The following is a 15351-nucleotide window of genomic DNA, read 5'->3' as shown; positions in this document are numbered from 1 at the left end:
GGTTTGCAGGGTGCATCCCTGCCGTAATGTTTTAAGCCCACAGAGTTTAGCAGATAAATGCTAAAGATAAATGTTTTTTAGCCAAACAGCAAAGCTTTCAAATTAATTAATGAAGCTATTTTTAGTTCCGTGCCGGGCTGTTGCGTGCAGAAGGGAACGTGCGCGGCTCTGTGACCCCCATCAATCTGCCACGAGCCAGAGTGTGACAATAGCATTATCATACCAATACACCATTCAGCTCCAGCCAATCAGGGCGCGGCGCTTTCACTGCCCAGCACGAGCTGCGCGCTATAAAAGAAGAGGAGCGCCGCGTGGAAGGCACTCTGCTCTCTCGCGGATTTTTTTTTACTCTCAGACACCGAACTCTGTGTCCAGCTCTCCCGCTGCGGAATATCTTCACCGTTTCCATCATGACTCTTGAGGAAATCCTGATCCAGAAACCCGCCGAGCGCGCTCCGTGCGCCGGCCAAGCCCTGGAGGAGGTCCTGGTGGCGGCTAAGGACAACGACTCCCTCACCGTGGGGGTCTACGAGTGCGCCAAAGTCATGAATCTGTAAGTATGAAGCTCAGCTGTGACAGCTGCAACTTTCTCATCATTTGCAGACATTTTTGTTTTTAATCTGTCGTGAGTAAAATCTCACGGAGCTCTTTTTGTCGTGTTTCCCACAGAGACCCGGACAGCGTGTCCTTCTGCATCCTGGCCATCGACGAGGAGTTTGAGTGCGACATCGCTCTCCAGATCCACTTCACCCTCATCCAGTCCTTCTGCTTCGACAACGCCATCAGCATCGTGAGGGTGAGCGGCACGCAGCGCCTGGCCGCCATCGTTGGAGCCGAGGCGGAGCAGCTGGAAGACGCGCACTGCGTCCTCATCACGGTGCGTAGAGCTCAGAGCAGGAGCAGGGATTTTACATGTGGGGGTGTTCCAGGGGGGGCACATCAAGCCCAGAGACACGACGCTGAAGCTGGCATCCGATTCACAAATTAAATGGATGGGCATAAAGGGCCATTTCACTGCATTTTTAATCGCCCTAAACGAGGTCCTGTATGGAAACTACAATAGTTACACTGCTCAAATCTGGATGGAATTATTCTACAGTCTTTAAAACACATTTTATGATTTGTTAAAACTTTATTTGGTCATTGAAAATTCAAAAAGGTGAAATCATCTTGCTGTTAAAGTCCCCCACGGGTGCGACGCCCATGCGTAGAGCTCAACATCTGAAGGCGCCTGTTTACAGAAAGCTGTCACTCAGACCACTTTCCTTTCTCCTTTTGAACAGAACCCGGCCGACGGCTCGTGGGAGGACCCCGCTCTGGAGAAGCTGCACCTGTTCTGTGAGGAGAGCCGCCGCCTGAACGACTGGGTCCCTGAGATCAGCCTCCCCGGGCGCTGATCTGGGCCGCCTCACCTGCTCAGATGCTGCAAAGCTTCTCACCTGGAAATATTCATCCTGACCAACAGGATGAAGCTGTTTCTGCTCATCCCTGGATGCTCCTGAGGAGGATTCCCGTCCAGGCAGCGCGGCGCCGGCCCGAGGGGCCCCCCCGTGAATGTCGCCTCTCGTCCCGTCCATGCCAAGATGGCTCTCATTCTTTCTGTGAATGAGGTCAGGTATGCCACGAGAGCGACGCATCGACCCTCATTCTTTGTGCGGATGAGGTTTGGAGAGGAAGGAGAAGCGGCTTCTGCGTCCTGCGCTCCCGCAGAGCAGAAGTCGCACGTTGAAGCACGCGCAGCAGGAGAAGAAGCGGTGCCGAGGAAGAGGCCTTCTTAAAAAGGGACTTTTTAAAGATGGCCTCTTTGCTGAGCAACACCACAGCAAGTTGCAGTCAGCGGAGAAGTTTCCCACTTTCCAGAATAGTCTTAATTCTCTAAAGGTTTCACTTTAGAAATTTAAAAATGACAAAAAAATATTCGAAAACTTAAAAAAAAAGAAAGAAATGTCCTTTATCTAAAGGTTTCACTTTAGAAAACGACTAAATTAAGTTATGTAAATTATGTTTGAATATCTTAGAAACATTCAGATGAATGCTGAAGAAAAATGTTTTAAAAAAAAGAAGATTTGTTTTAATATGTGTAGGCTGCTGATCATTTCGGAACAACGCTGGAAACAAACTTTATTCTTGTTGTTAGCAGTTTCACTGTGCAGATAATGGAAGCTGAAAGAAAAACTCAATAAAAAAACGTTGAAATGTGACTTTTGCAGTTGTGTTTTCACTTTGTTTTGCAAAGCTGCGGGTTGGAGAAGAATGAGACCGAGAAAGATTTGCATATGAGGCTCTGAGGCCCGTCATCTGCTCCCTGTGTTTACGGGGGGGGGGGGTTGGAGTTGGGGGTCCGCCCCCTCATCTGCATGTGTATGGTGCGGCCCACAATGGCGCAGCTCCCCGGCCTGTCAGCTCCAGCGGTCCGCACAGAGCCTCCATTGTCTGGCCGGCAGATGTCTCCGCTGCCACGCCGCGCCATCTGCCACTCCGTGCAGGTGGGGGTCGGGCAGGGTAAGGCTGGGTGGAGTCCGAGGGGGGGGGGGTGTGTGTGTGTGTGGGTGGGTTAGTTAGGCCAATGCTGGAGGGTTTGTGCTGGTTATTGTGAAGAGAATAAAGGGAAGGGGGGGCTCCTGGATGTCATCTGGTGCCCCGCCAGCTGCTGTCGGGCCGGTATTTACTCGCAGACACTTGGTGAAACTTTGGTAAACAGGCTCTGCTCCACCTGCTCCACAACAATGAAACCTGCACTTTAAAAAAAAAAACCCACTTTATTATCAGAAACAATTAGCATTCTGATGGGAGAACACGTGATTAACCCTTTCTCAGATGAAAGATCAGCACCACACACGTCTCTTTTTTTTTAAAAATCACTTTATGTTCAGTTCACAGTTTTACTGTTATTGGATCGCTTGATAAAAAGAGAAAATTGATAAATCAGTAATGCAGCTTTGTTGTTTTTTTATGTTTCGTGTAAAAAAATCTTAAAGTGCTCGATAGTTTTACTTCTTTGGGAAAAAAATCTAATCATTTAATGATTTGAACAGACTCAGCTTTTACCTTTGTTCGTTTCACCAGGCACTTACACACACACACACACACACACACACACACACAGATATATATACATGTAAGGCTACCTAAAAAGTTGCCTTTGACAGAGTAAAACAAAGCTACAAAGTGTAAAAACACTGTGTTTTTAACGCGTCAGTATAAAAAGAAGTCTGTACAGAGTGTTCTTTATGGTGGAATGACTTCCTATGAAAGCACGCAGAACTTGGAGGTGTGCCTGAGGCCCCTGTAGGCCCGAAGCCCCTCCCTCTTGGGGTCCCTCACCATGCCTCGGACCACCGGCGGACAGTCGCAGCCCCGGTTCTTCTGAACGCGGTGCCGCAGAATGCGGTACGCCCCGATGATGGGGCTGCGGCTGTCTTTGAGCCGGTTGTTCTGGAGGTGCTCCGCCATGATACCGAGCTCCTCCAGGGAGCTCCGGACCTCCTCCTCCTCCTCCTCGTCCTCCTCCAGGTTGCCGTTCTCAGAGTCCAGCAGGTTCTGCAGAGCGCTCGGCGGTTCGGGAGGAAGCAGCGACCAGGGGAACTCCACAGGCAAGAGCCAATCGCAGCCCAGCATCTGGTCGATGGCGTAGCGCTCGGCGGGGACGCTCTTCAAGATGCCCCTGATGAGCCGCTGGCAGGGGCCGGGCACCCAGGGGGGGATGGTGTAGCTGCCTTCGATGATGCAGCGCCGCAGCTTGCCCATGGTTTCGGCGCGGAACGGCATGGAACCGGTCACCATGAAGAAGAGCAGGACCCCCATGGCCCATATGTCCACTTGAGGCCCCATGTAGGACTCGTCCCTGAAGAGCTCCGGGGCCGCGTAGGGCGGCGAGCCGCAGAAGGTGTCCAGGGTCTGGTTGCGGTTCGACACCTGCGTGCTGAAGCCGAAGTCGGCCACCTTCACGCAGCCGCTGCTGGTGAACAGAACGTTCTCCGCCTTCAGGTCCCGGTGGATGATGTTGAGGTTGTGCTGCACACAGAAACACACACAGACCGCTGAGAAACCTTGAAAGCTTAAGTGAAGTAAAGCTAAAGTAAAGTAAAGCAAAGCTAAATAAAAGTAAAGCTAAAGTAAAATAAAGCTAAAGTAAAGCTTAAGTAAAGCTAAAGCTAAATAAAAGTAAAGCTAAAGTAAAGTAAAGCTAAAGCAAAGCTAAAGTAAAGCTAAAGTAAAGTAAAGCAAAGCTAAAGTACAGTTAAGTAAAGCAAAGCTAAAGTACAGTAAAGTAAAGTAAAGTAAAGCTAAAGTAAAGTAAAGCAAAGCTAAAGTAAAGTAAAGTAAAGTAAAGCAAAGCTAAAGTAAAGTAAAGTAAAGCAAAGCTAAAGTTCAGTACAGTAAAGTAAAGTAAAGCAAAGCTAAAGTAAAGTAAAGCAAAGCTAAAGTACAGTAAAGTAAAGCAAAGCTAAAGTAAAGTAAAGCAAAGCTAAAGTAAAGTAAAGCAAAGCTAAAGTAAAGTAAAGTAAAGTAAAGTAAAGTAAAGTACTGTAAAGTAAAGCAAAGCTAAAGTGAAGCAAAGCTAAAGTACAGTAAAGTAAAGCAAAGCTAAAGTAAAGTAAAGCAAAGCTAAAGTACAGTAAAGTAAAGCATAGCTAAAGTAAAGAAAAGTAAATCAAAGCTAAAGTACAGTAAAGTAAAGCAAAGCTAAAGTACAGTTAAGTAAAGCAAAGCTAAAGTACAGTAAAGTAAAGTAAAGTAAAGCAAAGCTAAAGTAAAGTAAAGTAAAGCAAAGCTATAGTTCAGTAAAGTAAAGTAAAGCAAAGCTAAAGTACAGTAAAGTAAAGCAAAGCTAAAGTAAAGCAAAGTAAAGTAAAGCAAAGCTAAAGTACAGTAAAGTAAAGCAAAGCTAAAGTACAGAAAAGTAAAGCAAAGCTGAAGTAAAGTAAAGCAAAGCTAAAGTACAGTAAAGTAAAGCAAAGCTAAAGTAAAGTAAAGTAAAGTAAAGTAATGCAAAGCTAAAGTACAGTATAGTAAAGCAAAGCTACAGTACAGTAAAGTAAAGCAAAGCTAAAGTAAAGTAAAGCAAAGCTAAAGTACAGTAAAGTAAAGCAAAGCTAAAGTACAGTAAAGTAAAGCAAAGCTAAAGTAAAGTAAAGTAAAGCAAAGCTAAAGTACAGTAAAGTAAAGCAAAGCTAAAGTAAAGTAAAGTAAAGCAAAGCTAAAGTAAAGTAAAGCTAAAGTACAGTAAAGTAAAGCAAAGCTAAAGTAAAGTAAAGTAAAGTAAAGCAAAGCTAATGTACAGTAAAGTAAAGCAAAGCTTAAGTACAGTAAAGTAAAGCAAAGCTAAAGCACAGTAAAGTAAAGCAAAGCTAAAGTACAGTAAAGTAAAGCTAAAGTACAATAAAGCAAAGCTAAAGTACAGTAAAGTAAAGCAAAGCTAAAGTAAAGTAAAGTAAAGTAAAGCAAAGCTAAAGTAAAGTAAAGCTAAAGTACAGTAAAGTAAAGCAAAGCTAAAGTAAAGTAAAGTAAAGTAAAGCAAAGCTAAAGTACAGTAAAGTAAAGCTGAAGTACAGTAAAGCAAAGCTAAAGTAAAGTAAAGTAAAGTAAAGCTAAAGTACAGTAAAGTAAAGCAAAGCTAAAGTACAGTAAAGTAAAGTAAAGTAAAGTAAAGCTAAAGTACATTAAAGTAAAGCAAAGCTAAAGTAAAGTAAAGTAAAGTAAAGCTAAAGTACAGTAAAGTAAAGCAAAGCAAAGCTAAAGTAAAGTAAAGCAAAGCAAAGCTAAAGTAAAGTAAAGCAAAGCTAAAGTAAAGTAAAGTAAAGCTAAAATAAAGCTAAAGTAAAGCTAAAGTACAGTAAAGTAAAGCAAAGCTAAAGTACAGTAAAGTAAAGTAAAGTAAAGTAAAGCTAAAGTACACTAAAGTAAAGCAAAGCTAAAGTAAAGTAAAGTAAAGCAAAGCTAAAGTACAGTAAAGTAAAGCAAAGCAAAGCTAAAGTAAAGTAAAGTAAAGCAAAGCTAAAGTAAAGTAAAGCAAATCTAAAGTAAAGTAAAGTAAAGCTAAAATAAAGCTAAAATAAAGCTAAAGTAAAGCTAAAGTACAGTAAAGTAAAGCAAAGCTAAAGTAAAGTAAAGTAAAGTAAAGTAAAGTAAAGTACAGTAAAGTAAAGCTAAAGTACAGTAAAGTAAAGCAAAGCTAAAGTAAAGTAAAGCAAAGGTAAAGTACAGTAAAGTAAAGCAAAGCTAAAGTAAAGTAAAGCTAAAGTAAAGCAAAGCTAAAGTAAAGTAAAGCAAAGCTAAAGTAAAGCTAAAATAAAGCTAAAGTAAAGCTAAAGTAAAGTAAAGTAAAGTAAAGCAAAGCTAAAGTACAGTAAAGTAAAGCAAAGCAAAGCTAAAGTAAAGTAAAGCAAAGCTAAAGTAAAGTAAAGCAAAGCTAAAGTACAGTAAAGTAAAGTAAAGTAAAGTAAAGCAAAGCTAAAGTACAGTAAAGTAAAGCAAAGCTAAAGTAAAGTAAAGTAAAGCAAAGCTAAAGTACAGTAAAGCTAAAGTAAAGCAAAGCTAAAGTAAAGCAAAGCAAAGCAAAGCAAAGCAAAGCTAAAGTAAAGTAAAGTAAAGCTAAAATAAAGCTAAAATAAAGCTAAAGTAAAGCTAAAGCTAAAGTAAAGCTAAAGCTGCCCGATCAGACTGCATGATGGGAAAAAGAACCAAACCAGCACCCACCATGTATTTGATGGCGGAGAGGATCTGGGCGAAGGTGATCTTGCTGGTGTTGTCGGACAGCTTCCCCTCGCTGTAGATGCGGTTGTGGAGGTCTCCGCCCCCGGCGTACTCCAGCACCAGGTACAGGCGGCTCGGCGTCTCCACCACCTCGTACAGGCGCAGCACGTTGGGGTGCTGCAGGGTCTCCATGCTGCTGATCTCCCTGGAGAGCAGACGCTGGGCCTGGGAATCCAATCTCATCCTGTCCAGGATCTTCAGGGCCACTTTATCTGTGGGGGGGGCAGAGAGACAGCGGGGGTGAGCTCGGTAAGGGCGGGACGGCTCCCAAGCTCCGCCCACTGGAGCTGTGAGGGGGCTAAACATGCTAAAGCATGCAGACATAAATGCTAACACAGGTGTCACTTCTACAGGCTCTTTGTGGATATGATGTTAAAGCATTAAAGCATAAATCTTTCTTCACTACTAAAGTCTGAGCTCTTCTGCTGCTGGTTGTTTGAAGACTTCTAAAGTAAAGTTAAAGTAAAGTAAAGCTAAAGTAAAAATAAAGCAAAGCTAAAGTAAAGCTAAAGTAAAGCAAAGCTAAAGTAAAGCAAAGCTAAAGTAAAGCTAAAGTAAAAATAAAGCAAAGCTAAAGTAAAGCTAAAGTAAAGCAAAGCTAAAGTAAAGTAAAGCTAAAGTAAAAATAAAGCAAAGCTAAAGTAAAGCAAAGCTAAAGTAAAGTGAAGCTAAAGTAAAAATAAAGCAAAGCTAAAGTAAAGCTAAAGTAAGGCAAAGCTAAAGTAAAGTAAAGCTAAAGTAAAGTAAAGCTAAAGTAAAAATAAAGCAAAGCTAAAGTAAAATAAAGCTAAAGTAAAGCTAAAGTAAAGTAAAGCTAAAGTAAAAATAAAGCAAAGCTAAAGTAAAGCTAAAGCAAAGGTAAAGTAAAGCTAAAGTAAAGCAAAGTAAAGTAAAGCTAAAGTAAAGCTAAAGTAAAGCAAAGCTAAAGCTAAAGCTAAAGTAAAAATAAACCAAAGCTAAAGTAAAGCTAAAGTAAAGTAAAGCTAAAGTAAAAATAAAGCAAAGCTAAAGTAAAGCAAAGCTAAAGCTAAAGTAAAAAATAAAGCAAAGCTAAAGTAAAGCTAAAGTAAAGTAAAGTAAAGCTAAAGTAAAGCTAAAGTAAAGTAAAGCAAAGCGAAAGTAAAGCGAAAGTAAAGTAAAGCTAAAGTAAAGCTAAAGTAAAGTAAAGCAAGGCTAAAGTAAAGTAAAGCTAAAGTAAAGTAAAGCGAAAGTAAAGTAAAGTAAAGCTAAAGTAGAGCTAAAGTAAAGTAAAGCTAAAGTAAAGCAAAGCTAAAGTAAAGTAAAGCTAAAGTAAAGCTAAAGTAAAGCGAAAGTAAAGCGAAAGTAAAGTAAAGCTAAAGTAAAGCTAAAGTAAAGTAAAGCAAGGCTAAAGTAAAGTAAAGCTAAAGTAAAGTAAAGCGAAAGTAAAGTAAAGTAAAGCTAAAGTAGAGCTAAAGTAAAGTAAAGCTAAAGTAAAGCAAAGCTAAAGTAAAGTAAAGTAAAGTAAAGCTAAAGTAGAGCTAAAGTAAAGTAAAGCTAAAGTAAAGCAAAGCTAAAGTAAAGTAAAGCTAAAGTAAAGCTAAAGTAAAGTAAAGCAAAGCGAAAGTAAAGCGAAAGTAAAGTAAAGCGAAAGTAAAGTTAAAGTAAAGCTAAAGTAGAGCTAAAGTAAAGTAAAGCAAAGCTAAAGTAAAGTAAAGCTAAAGTAAAGCTAAAGTAAAGCTAAAGTAGAGCTAAAGTAAAGTAAAGCAAAGCTAAAGTAAAGTAAAGCTAAAGTAAAGCAAAGCTAAAGTAAAGTAAAGCTAAAGTAAAGCTAAAGTAGAGCTAAAGTAAAGTAAAGCAAAGCTAAAGTAAAGTAAAGCTAAAGTAAAGCTAAAGTAGAGCTAAAGTAAAGTAAAGCAAAGCTAAAGTAAAGTAAAGCTAAAGTAAAGCAAAGCTAAAGTAAAGCAAAGCTAAAGTAAAGTAAAGCGAAAGTAAAGTTAAAGTAAAGCTAAAGTAGAGCTAAAGTAAAGTAAAGCAAAGCTAAAGTAAAGTAAAGCTAAAGTAAAGCTAAAGTAAAGTAAAGCAAAGCAAAGCTAAAGTAAAGTAAAGCGAAAGTAAAGTTAAAGTAAAGCTAAAGTAGAGCTAAAGTAAAGTAAAGCAAAGCTAAAGTAAAGTAAAGCGAAAGTAAAGTTAAAGTAAAGTAAAGCTAAAGTAAAGTAAAGCTAAAGTAAAGTAAAGCAAAGCTAAAGTAAAGTAAAGCTAAAGTAAAGCAAAGCTAAAGTAAAGTTAAAGTAAAGTAAAGCTAAAGTAAAGTAAAGCAAAGCTAAAGTAAAGTAAAGCTAAAGTAAAGCTAAAGTAGAGCTAAAGTAAAGTAAAGCAAAGCTAAAGTAAAGTAAAGCTAAAGTAAAGCTAAAGTAGAGCTAAAGTAAAGTAAAGCAAAGCTAAAGTAAAGTAAAGCTAAAGTAAAGCTAAAGTAGAGCTAAAGTAAAGTAAAGCTAAAGTAAAGTAAAGCGAAAGTAAAGTTAAAGTAAAGCTAAAGTAGAGCTAAAGTAAAGTAAAGCAAAGCTAAAGTAAAGCTAAAGTAAAGCAAAGCTAAAGTAAAGCTAAAGTAGAGCTAAAGTAAAGTAAAACAAAGCTAAAGTAAAGCTAAAGTAGAGCTAAAGTAAAGTAAAGCAAAGCTAAAGTGAAGTAAAGCTAAAGTAAAGCTAAAGTAAAGTAAAGCGAAAGTAAAGTAAAAGTAAAGCTAAAGTAGAGCTAAAGTAAAGTAAAGCAAAGCTAAAGTAAAGTAAAGCGAAAGTAAAGTTAAAGTAAAGTAAAGCTAAAGTAAAGTAAAGCTAAAGTAAAGTAAAGCTAAAGTAAAGCAAAGCTAAAGTAAAGCAAAGCTAAAGTAAAGTAAAGCTAAAGTAAAGCTAAAGTAAAGCTAAAGTAAAGTTAAAGTAAAGCTAAAGTAGAGCTAAAGTAAAGTAAAGCTAAAGTAAAGTAAAGCTAAAGTAAAGTAAAACTTCTTGTTGTAAAAAAAGGAAGAAAAGACAATGAACTCTCCCCTGAAGGTCGTTCTGATAGGGCCACTGACCTTTGCTGTTCCTGCCACTATAAAACCTACACTGTAAACAATTTCACTGTAAAATAATAGTAAAATAGAATAGAATAGAAAAATACTTATTGTACTTATTCATCCCCCAATGGGGGAAATTCAAATTAGTCAATTAGTCATTAGCTCAAAAAATTTAATATTTACAATGATTGTATATTAGCAACAACAATAATACAAATTCTAATAAAAAAATACTACTACTAACTAATAATAATAATAATAAATGACTAAATAAATAAAATAAAAAAATCAATTTGAGAAGAACATGTCAGCAAGGACGCCAGTATTTTACTGTTATTCTAAATTACAGTAAGATACTGTGGTCATCCTCCGTAAATTTACAGCAATTCATTACAAATACTGTTTTATGCTGTTAAATTACAGTTATCTACTGGTATTGTTAAATGACTGATTTAACTGTTAATTTACATGTGAGAGATGAATATTCAACAGTATTTTACAATTATTATAAAATACAGTTGGATACTGTTGTAAATCCACCGTAAATATACAGCAATTCTTTACAGTGTACTTATTTAGTTCGTGTGTTCATGCCTGACCGTGCACTTGCTCACGGGTAGCCCTCAAAGAGCTGCAACCCTTTATTTTAGAGGGAAAATACACCCACTTTCACTTCTAAAGGTCAATACTAATAATGCCCTTTTCTCAAAGCTGCCCCCAGGCTCTGGAATAATCTCCCCGTCCAGCTGCGTCTTATTTCTGACCTGGGCTTCTTCACATCCGGGCTAAAAACCTACTTATTTAGGATGGCTTTAATACCCAGTAGTATGATGACACTTTTATCTTATTTTATTTTGTTGTATTTTATTGCTTTCACTGTTCTTTTATTGTTTTTACTTCTTCTTCTCTTTATTTATTACCTGCTGTAAAGCACTTTGGTACACCGTAAGGATCGTCTGTAAAGGGCTGTATAAATAAAATACATTTACAATACAACTTTAAATGAATAACACCACTAAAGACACACCTATTTTCAGCTGCATCTGAATAAAGCTCCAAATCTGAAGATTGAGTTTCAAAACTTAATCCCATTTTAACTCCTGATTCTATCTATTGTTCTTCTTTCTTTGTTTTTTGTTTAAAATTTAAATCAGGCTTTTTATTTCTACTGTTTTAATGTCTCTCTAAAGCACTTTGAATCGCCTTGTAGTTGAATTGTGCCGTACAAATAAACTTGCCTTGCCTAATAAAGCCAAAATGTAGAAGCAGTGTGTGAGGACTTGGTACGCCCCTTTATTCATCAGCCTGTAGAACCGTTTTTAGCAGATAGAAGTTGAAGTAATGATGGATTAGAGACTTTTTTGGGCCACTCTTCTTTTTTACGATGTTGTGTCAACAGCACCTGGCTGCTACTCACCCTCCTAAATCCTACGGAAACAGTAAGAGTGGACCAGATGGATGCCCGATCTAAGCTGTCTGCTACACACCGGCTGCAGGAAATGAAGGAAACCACCGCCGCAGACGCCTAAACTTTGGGCCCGTCCCGAACTCTTCCAACAACAATATCCTTTTGATGGTGTTACAGTGGGTTTTTCCCCTCTTTTCTTTCCTCTCAAACCCCAGCTGGTGGAGGCGGATGGCCACCCTTCCTGGTTCTGGTTCTGCCAGAGGTTTCTTCCTGTTCAAAGGAAGTTTTTCCTCCCACAGTCGCCTCGTGCACGCTCATGACGGGAGATTGGACTGAAGACAAGTTTCGGTGCAATCTGTTGGTTTCCTTAGCTACACTGGAAAAATGCCCCTCCAAAAATAAGTTTAAAAAAAAAAACAAATACGAGACGTTTTTGCTTGAAATAAGCAAAAAATCTGCCAATGGAACTAGTGAAAATCGGCCTGTCAAGATTTCTTGAAATAAAATGTGATATTTAGGACTTTTGAGTTAAAGGCCAACAGAAAGGTGATTTTTTGCACAAAACTGAAATAGCAGATCGATTCCTTATATACCATGGAATTTTTTTATGATTTTAAAATAATTTTAGGCCCCTGGATAGTCCTCATTAGGCCCAATAAACTATCACCACATTTGACTCGAATTTGGCAAACTGGAACGACAGGTGCGTGACGTCACGAGTGCCAGCTGCTGGAACAACCCCCAGTAGTTCTAGTAGCGAAGCCAGCAGTTTGCCAGACCTGGACAGCTTCTTCACAGTAAATTTCGATGTGTGCCGCGGGACATCGCTTGGAAATATAAAACGTTGGGTTCAGTGCAGTTTTTATTGCGAGTAGATGTACGAAGTGCGTGTGTTGCCCTCAGCAGCTCACACCACCGGGGACAGAGGAAGCAGAGAGACCCGCGGTCGGACAGGAATCCACCTGGCGGAGAGCGAACACACTCTCCGCCAGGTGGAGAGTGGAAATCAGCCTGCAGAGCGATCATGTCCACGTCGGGGCTCTTGATGATCGCTCTGCCGGCTGATTTCAGGGCAACCATCCCGCGGTGTGTCCGCTCTACGCCAGGTGGATTCCCCCTGAGTGTCCGCACTGCAGGGAGCTGAACACGGCGGGATGGCTCCGGCTGATTTCACCAGAGAGGAGGCAGGCGGACAGGGAGGCACAGACACAAGTTCCGACCGCAGGTCTCTCTGCTTCCTCTGTCCCCGCAACATTTGAAACTTTTCAGGTGAGAAAGTAGTCGTTTAGATCCCCAACGTGTTGAAAACCTGACAAAATACCGGCTGTTTACCATTTTGTTCCGACGAATTCGGCGCTACTAAAGCTAGCCGCAGTGAGCAACGCACTTCCTGTTATTTTCACAAAATAAAATACCTGTTGCCTTTTATCATAGGGAAAGCCATTACGTGCTGTTGTTTTGAAAACAGGAAGTGAACCTACCCTCGTTGTAGCTAGCTTGAAACTGCTGTTTTGACAGGAAATGCTGGGTTGCCACCGTCCTGCAGTGCTTCTTTGATTTCTTTGCTTGCTTTTGATTTCTTTGATTGAGCCCGAAAGTCGCTAAGTCGCTAGATTATTTTTTTTTGTCACCAGAGATGGCCAAAAGTCGCTAAATTGGCAACACTGAGGCAGCCAGGAAAAACCATGGCACTTGTGACGTCACACGGAAGCCCCGCCCCCAGTCTGGAATTCCAGGAAGGTTTTCTAGCGGCAAATTAAAAATCGCAAATTTCATGCGTTTATGAAATGTTTTGGTGTAGAGTCCAATGATCATTATTGTTCCTCTGTGTATGTATTATCATTATGTATTGGGTGTAGTGTCAGCTTTCTGTAGGCATTTAAAAGTGTTCTCGAAATTAGCTTAAAAACCTCTTCAAATGTAAAAAAAGCTTGTTTCATATGATATGCGACTCAAAACAATTTGTTTTCAAGACTTTTTCATTTAACAAGATATTCCAGATGTATTGTCTTCAAACAAGTCCCTATATCTGGCTGAAATAGTACTTGTTAGGCCGTTGTGTCTTATATTAAGTGTAATGAGATATTTTAACTAGAAATGAGACAAATATACTTGGTAAGACTTTGATTTTTTCCAGTGTAGGAAACTGTTTTTGAATTGGCTCTATATGAATGAATTGGATTATTTTTAAATAATTATGATTACAATGAATTGAATTCCAATTGGCTTGAATTAGACTTTATTATTTAAGTGTCTGGAGATGACATTTGTTGTATTTGGCGCTATATAAATAAAAATGAATTGAATTGAACAACAAAGGTGTGAGGGTCGCCTCTCAAAGCTTTGCCTCATTAAACTGACAGCAGCATTCTGCTGATCCTAAACGGGTTCAGAAGGCTCGGTTTCTGTACTAAAGGAAAGGAGAGACGTGAGCAAACATCTACCTTTGGTCAGGGCATTGAAAGCCAGCTTGACCCTGGAGAAGGTCCCGAAGCCGATCTCCCCGCGGACCTTGTAGAAGCCAACCCTGCGGCCGATGATCAGCTCCTTGATGGTTTTCTCGTCCTTGCACATGTCGCTGGTCAGCTTCTGCAGGGGAGTGAGGTGCACCGCGGGGTCCTCGTCCTCTGGGCCGCCGTCCGAGCTGTCCGTCAGGCTGTAGCTGCTGTGGCTGAGCCGTTTGCCCGACACCTCGTACTGGCCCGGCATTTCTGCAGCGAGCAGCACAGAAACATGCAGCTGTTAGCAACAAGTTTCAGTGCAATCTGTTGGTTTCCTTAGCTGGGAAATAGTTTTTGAATTGGCTCTAAATGAATTAATTGGATTATTTTATAAATGATTATGATTACAATTAATTGAATTCCAATTGGCTTGAATTGGACTTTATTATTCAAGTGCCTTGAGATGACATTTGTTGTATTTGGCGCTTTATAAATAAAAATTAATTGAATTGAATTGAATCAGGACAAGCTGTATATTTACGGTGGATTTACAACAGTATCCGACTGTATTTTACAATAATTGTAAAATAAATATTCATTCCTCACATGTAAATTAACAGTTAAATCAGTCATTTAACAATACCAGCAGATAACTGTAATTTAACAGCATAAAACAGTATTTGTAGTTCTCCTACTGCCATATACTGTAATCCAAAAACCGGTAATATACTGTTAAAAGAAATAACAGTAGCTGCACTGTAAAATAAAAGTAATTATTTCACGGGGAAATTTTTTACAGTGTGTGCACCAAAAGGAACAAGACGAGTGGAATATATGAACGAGTTGCAGGATGCATGAAGCTCTACTTTATCAACGACTTGAGCCTTATTTTTCTCTAAAGAAAAGTGATAAAGAATGTAAAAAAACAACTGTTCTTACCAAGAATCCGTAGAGCTGGCTTGAATCAAAACATGGCCGTAGCGTCCGCGGCAAATCGAACAAGTTCAGAAGTTCTTCTTCTGGTCCGAAGGGACGCAGGCAAAAAGAAAGCTTCCCTCACATGCTGGAGTCAGAACAATGCCATCTTAATCTCTCTGTCTTCCCTCTCTAACTGCGCACCGACAGCCCCAACGAGTGCACCTGAGCTCCGGAGGCAGAACAGTCTGAGCAATTCCTCAAGTGGACCGTCAGTATGGACGTCTCAGGCCACGCCCCTCGATCCCGACCGGCCCCTCCCTCCTTGAAGGGCAAGAGGTCAAGATGGTGTCATGAACCTGAGTCCTATTTTAATTCAGGTCGGCCCTGATCTATTCAAATGACCACCGTTTGACTTAGTAGCAACAGAGGAGTGTTTTGTGTACATTTTGTGTTTCTGGAATAAAGATGCTGCTCAAAGGAAGCAGAACTGTGAAAGGGGAAACGGCCGCGTTATCCCGGTGAGGGTGAGCTGGCTTTCGTGGAGTTGCAACGTTATGCAACGGTATTACCCAATGTTCCCAATCAAGATTAGCCCTCTTGTCCCCTTTAGACAGCCCAGATAAAAAGATTACAGCGTATAAGATCAGCACCTCACCAGGCGGGACATGTTCTTTCGGGTGTGCCGTCCCAGTGAGGAGGAGCGGCAGGGAGGCACGATACCTCGTCATGAGGCAGCGTCACAGACACCAGAGAACAATGAAAGCCTTCTTTAATGAGATGTGGCTCTTCTATGACTGATCATTTCAGCTTCTGCT

General features: G+C 40.1%; 2 protein-coding genes across 3 annotated transcripts; one reads left to right on the top strand and one right to left on the bottom strand.

Annotated features, from left to right (window-relative positions):
* Window positions 1-307: 307 nt before the first annotated feature.
* On the top strand, window positions 308-2195 carry LOC142372470 (growth arrest and DNA damage-inducible protein GADD45 gamma-like). Its single transcript, XM_075455377.1, has 3 exons — window positions 308-553; window positions 670-877; window positions 1284-2195. The coding sequence occupies exons 1-3, from the start codon at window positions 411-413 to the stop codon at window positions 1395-1397; spliced, it is 465 nt and encodes a 154-aa protein (XP_075311492.1). The 5' UTR covers window positions 308-410; the 3' UTR covers window positions 1398-2195.
* Window positions 2196-2873: 678 nt separating this feature from the next.
* nim1kb (NIM1 serine/threonine protein kinase) lies at window positions 2874-14642 on the bottom strand. 2 transcript variants are annotated; one of them, XM_075455725.1, is made up of 4 exons: window positions 14558-14642; window positions 13622-13888; window positions 6700-6968; window positions 2874-4014 (listed from the first exon to the last, which is right to left on the bottom strand). In XM_075455725.1, exons 2-4 carry the CDS (start codon window positions 13884-13886, stop codon window positions 3247-3249), a joined length of 1302 nt encoding a protein of 433 aa, XP_075311840.1. In that variant the 5' UTR covers window positions 13887-13888; window positions 14558-14642; the 3' UTR covers window positions 2874-3246. The 2 variants fall into 2 exon arrangements, with proteins under 2 accessions (XP_075311840.1, XP_075311841.1); XM_075455726.1 differs by lacking the exon at window positions 14558-14642 and having other exon boundaries at window positions 13622-13889.
* Window positions 14643-15351: the final 709 nt, after the last annotated feature.

The sequence above is a fragment of the Odontesthes bonariensis genome, chromosome 22 (assembly GCF_027942865.1).
Source record: "Odontesthes bonariensis isolate fOdoBon6 chromosome 22, fOdoBon6.hap1, whole genome shotgun sequence".
In the NCBI taxonomy this organism is placed as follows: domain Eukaryota; kingdom Metazoa; phylum Chordata; class Actinopteri; order Atheriniformes; family Atherinopsidae; genus Odontesthes; species Odontesthes bonariensis.
Note: the sequence above shows the minus strand (reverse complement) of the source record. Positions and strands in the feature narration are given on the sequence as shown.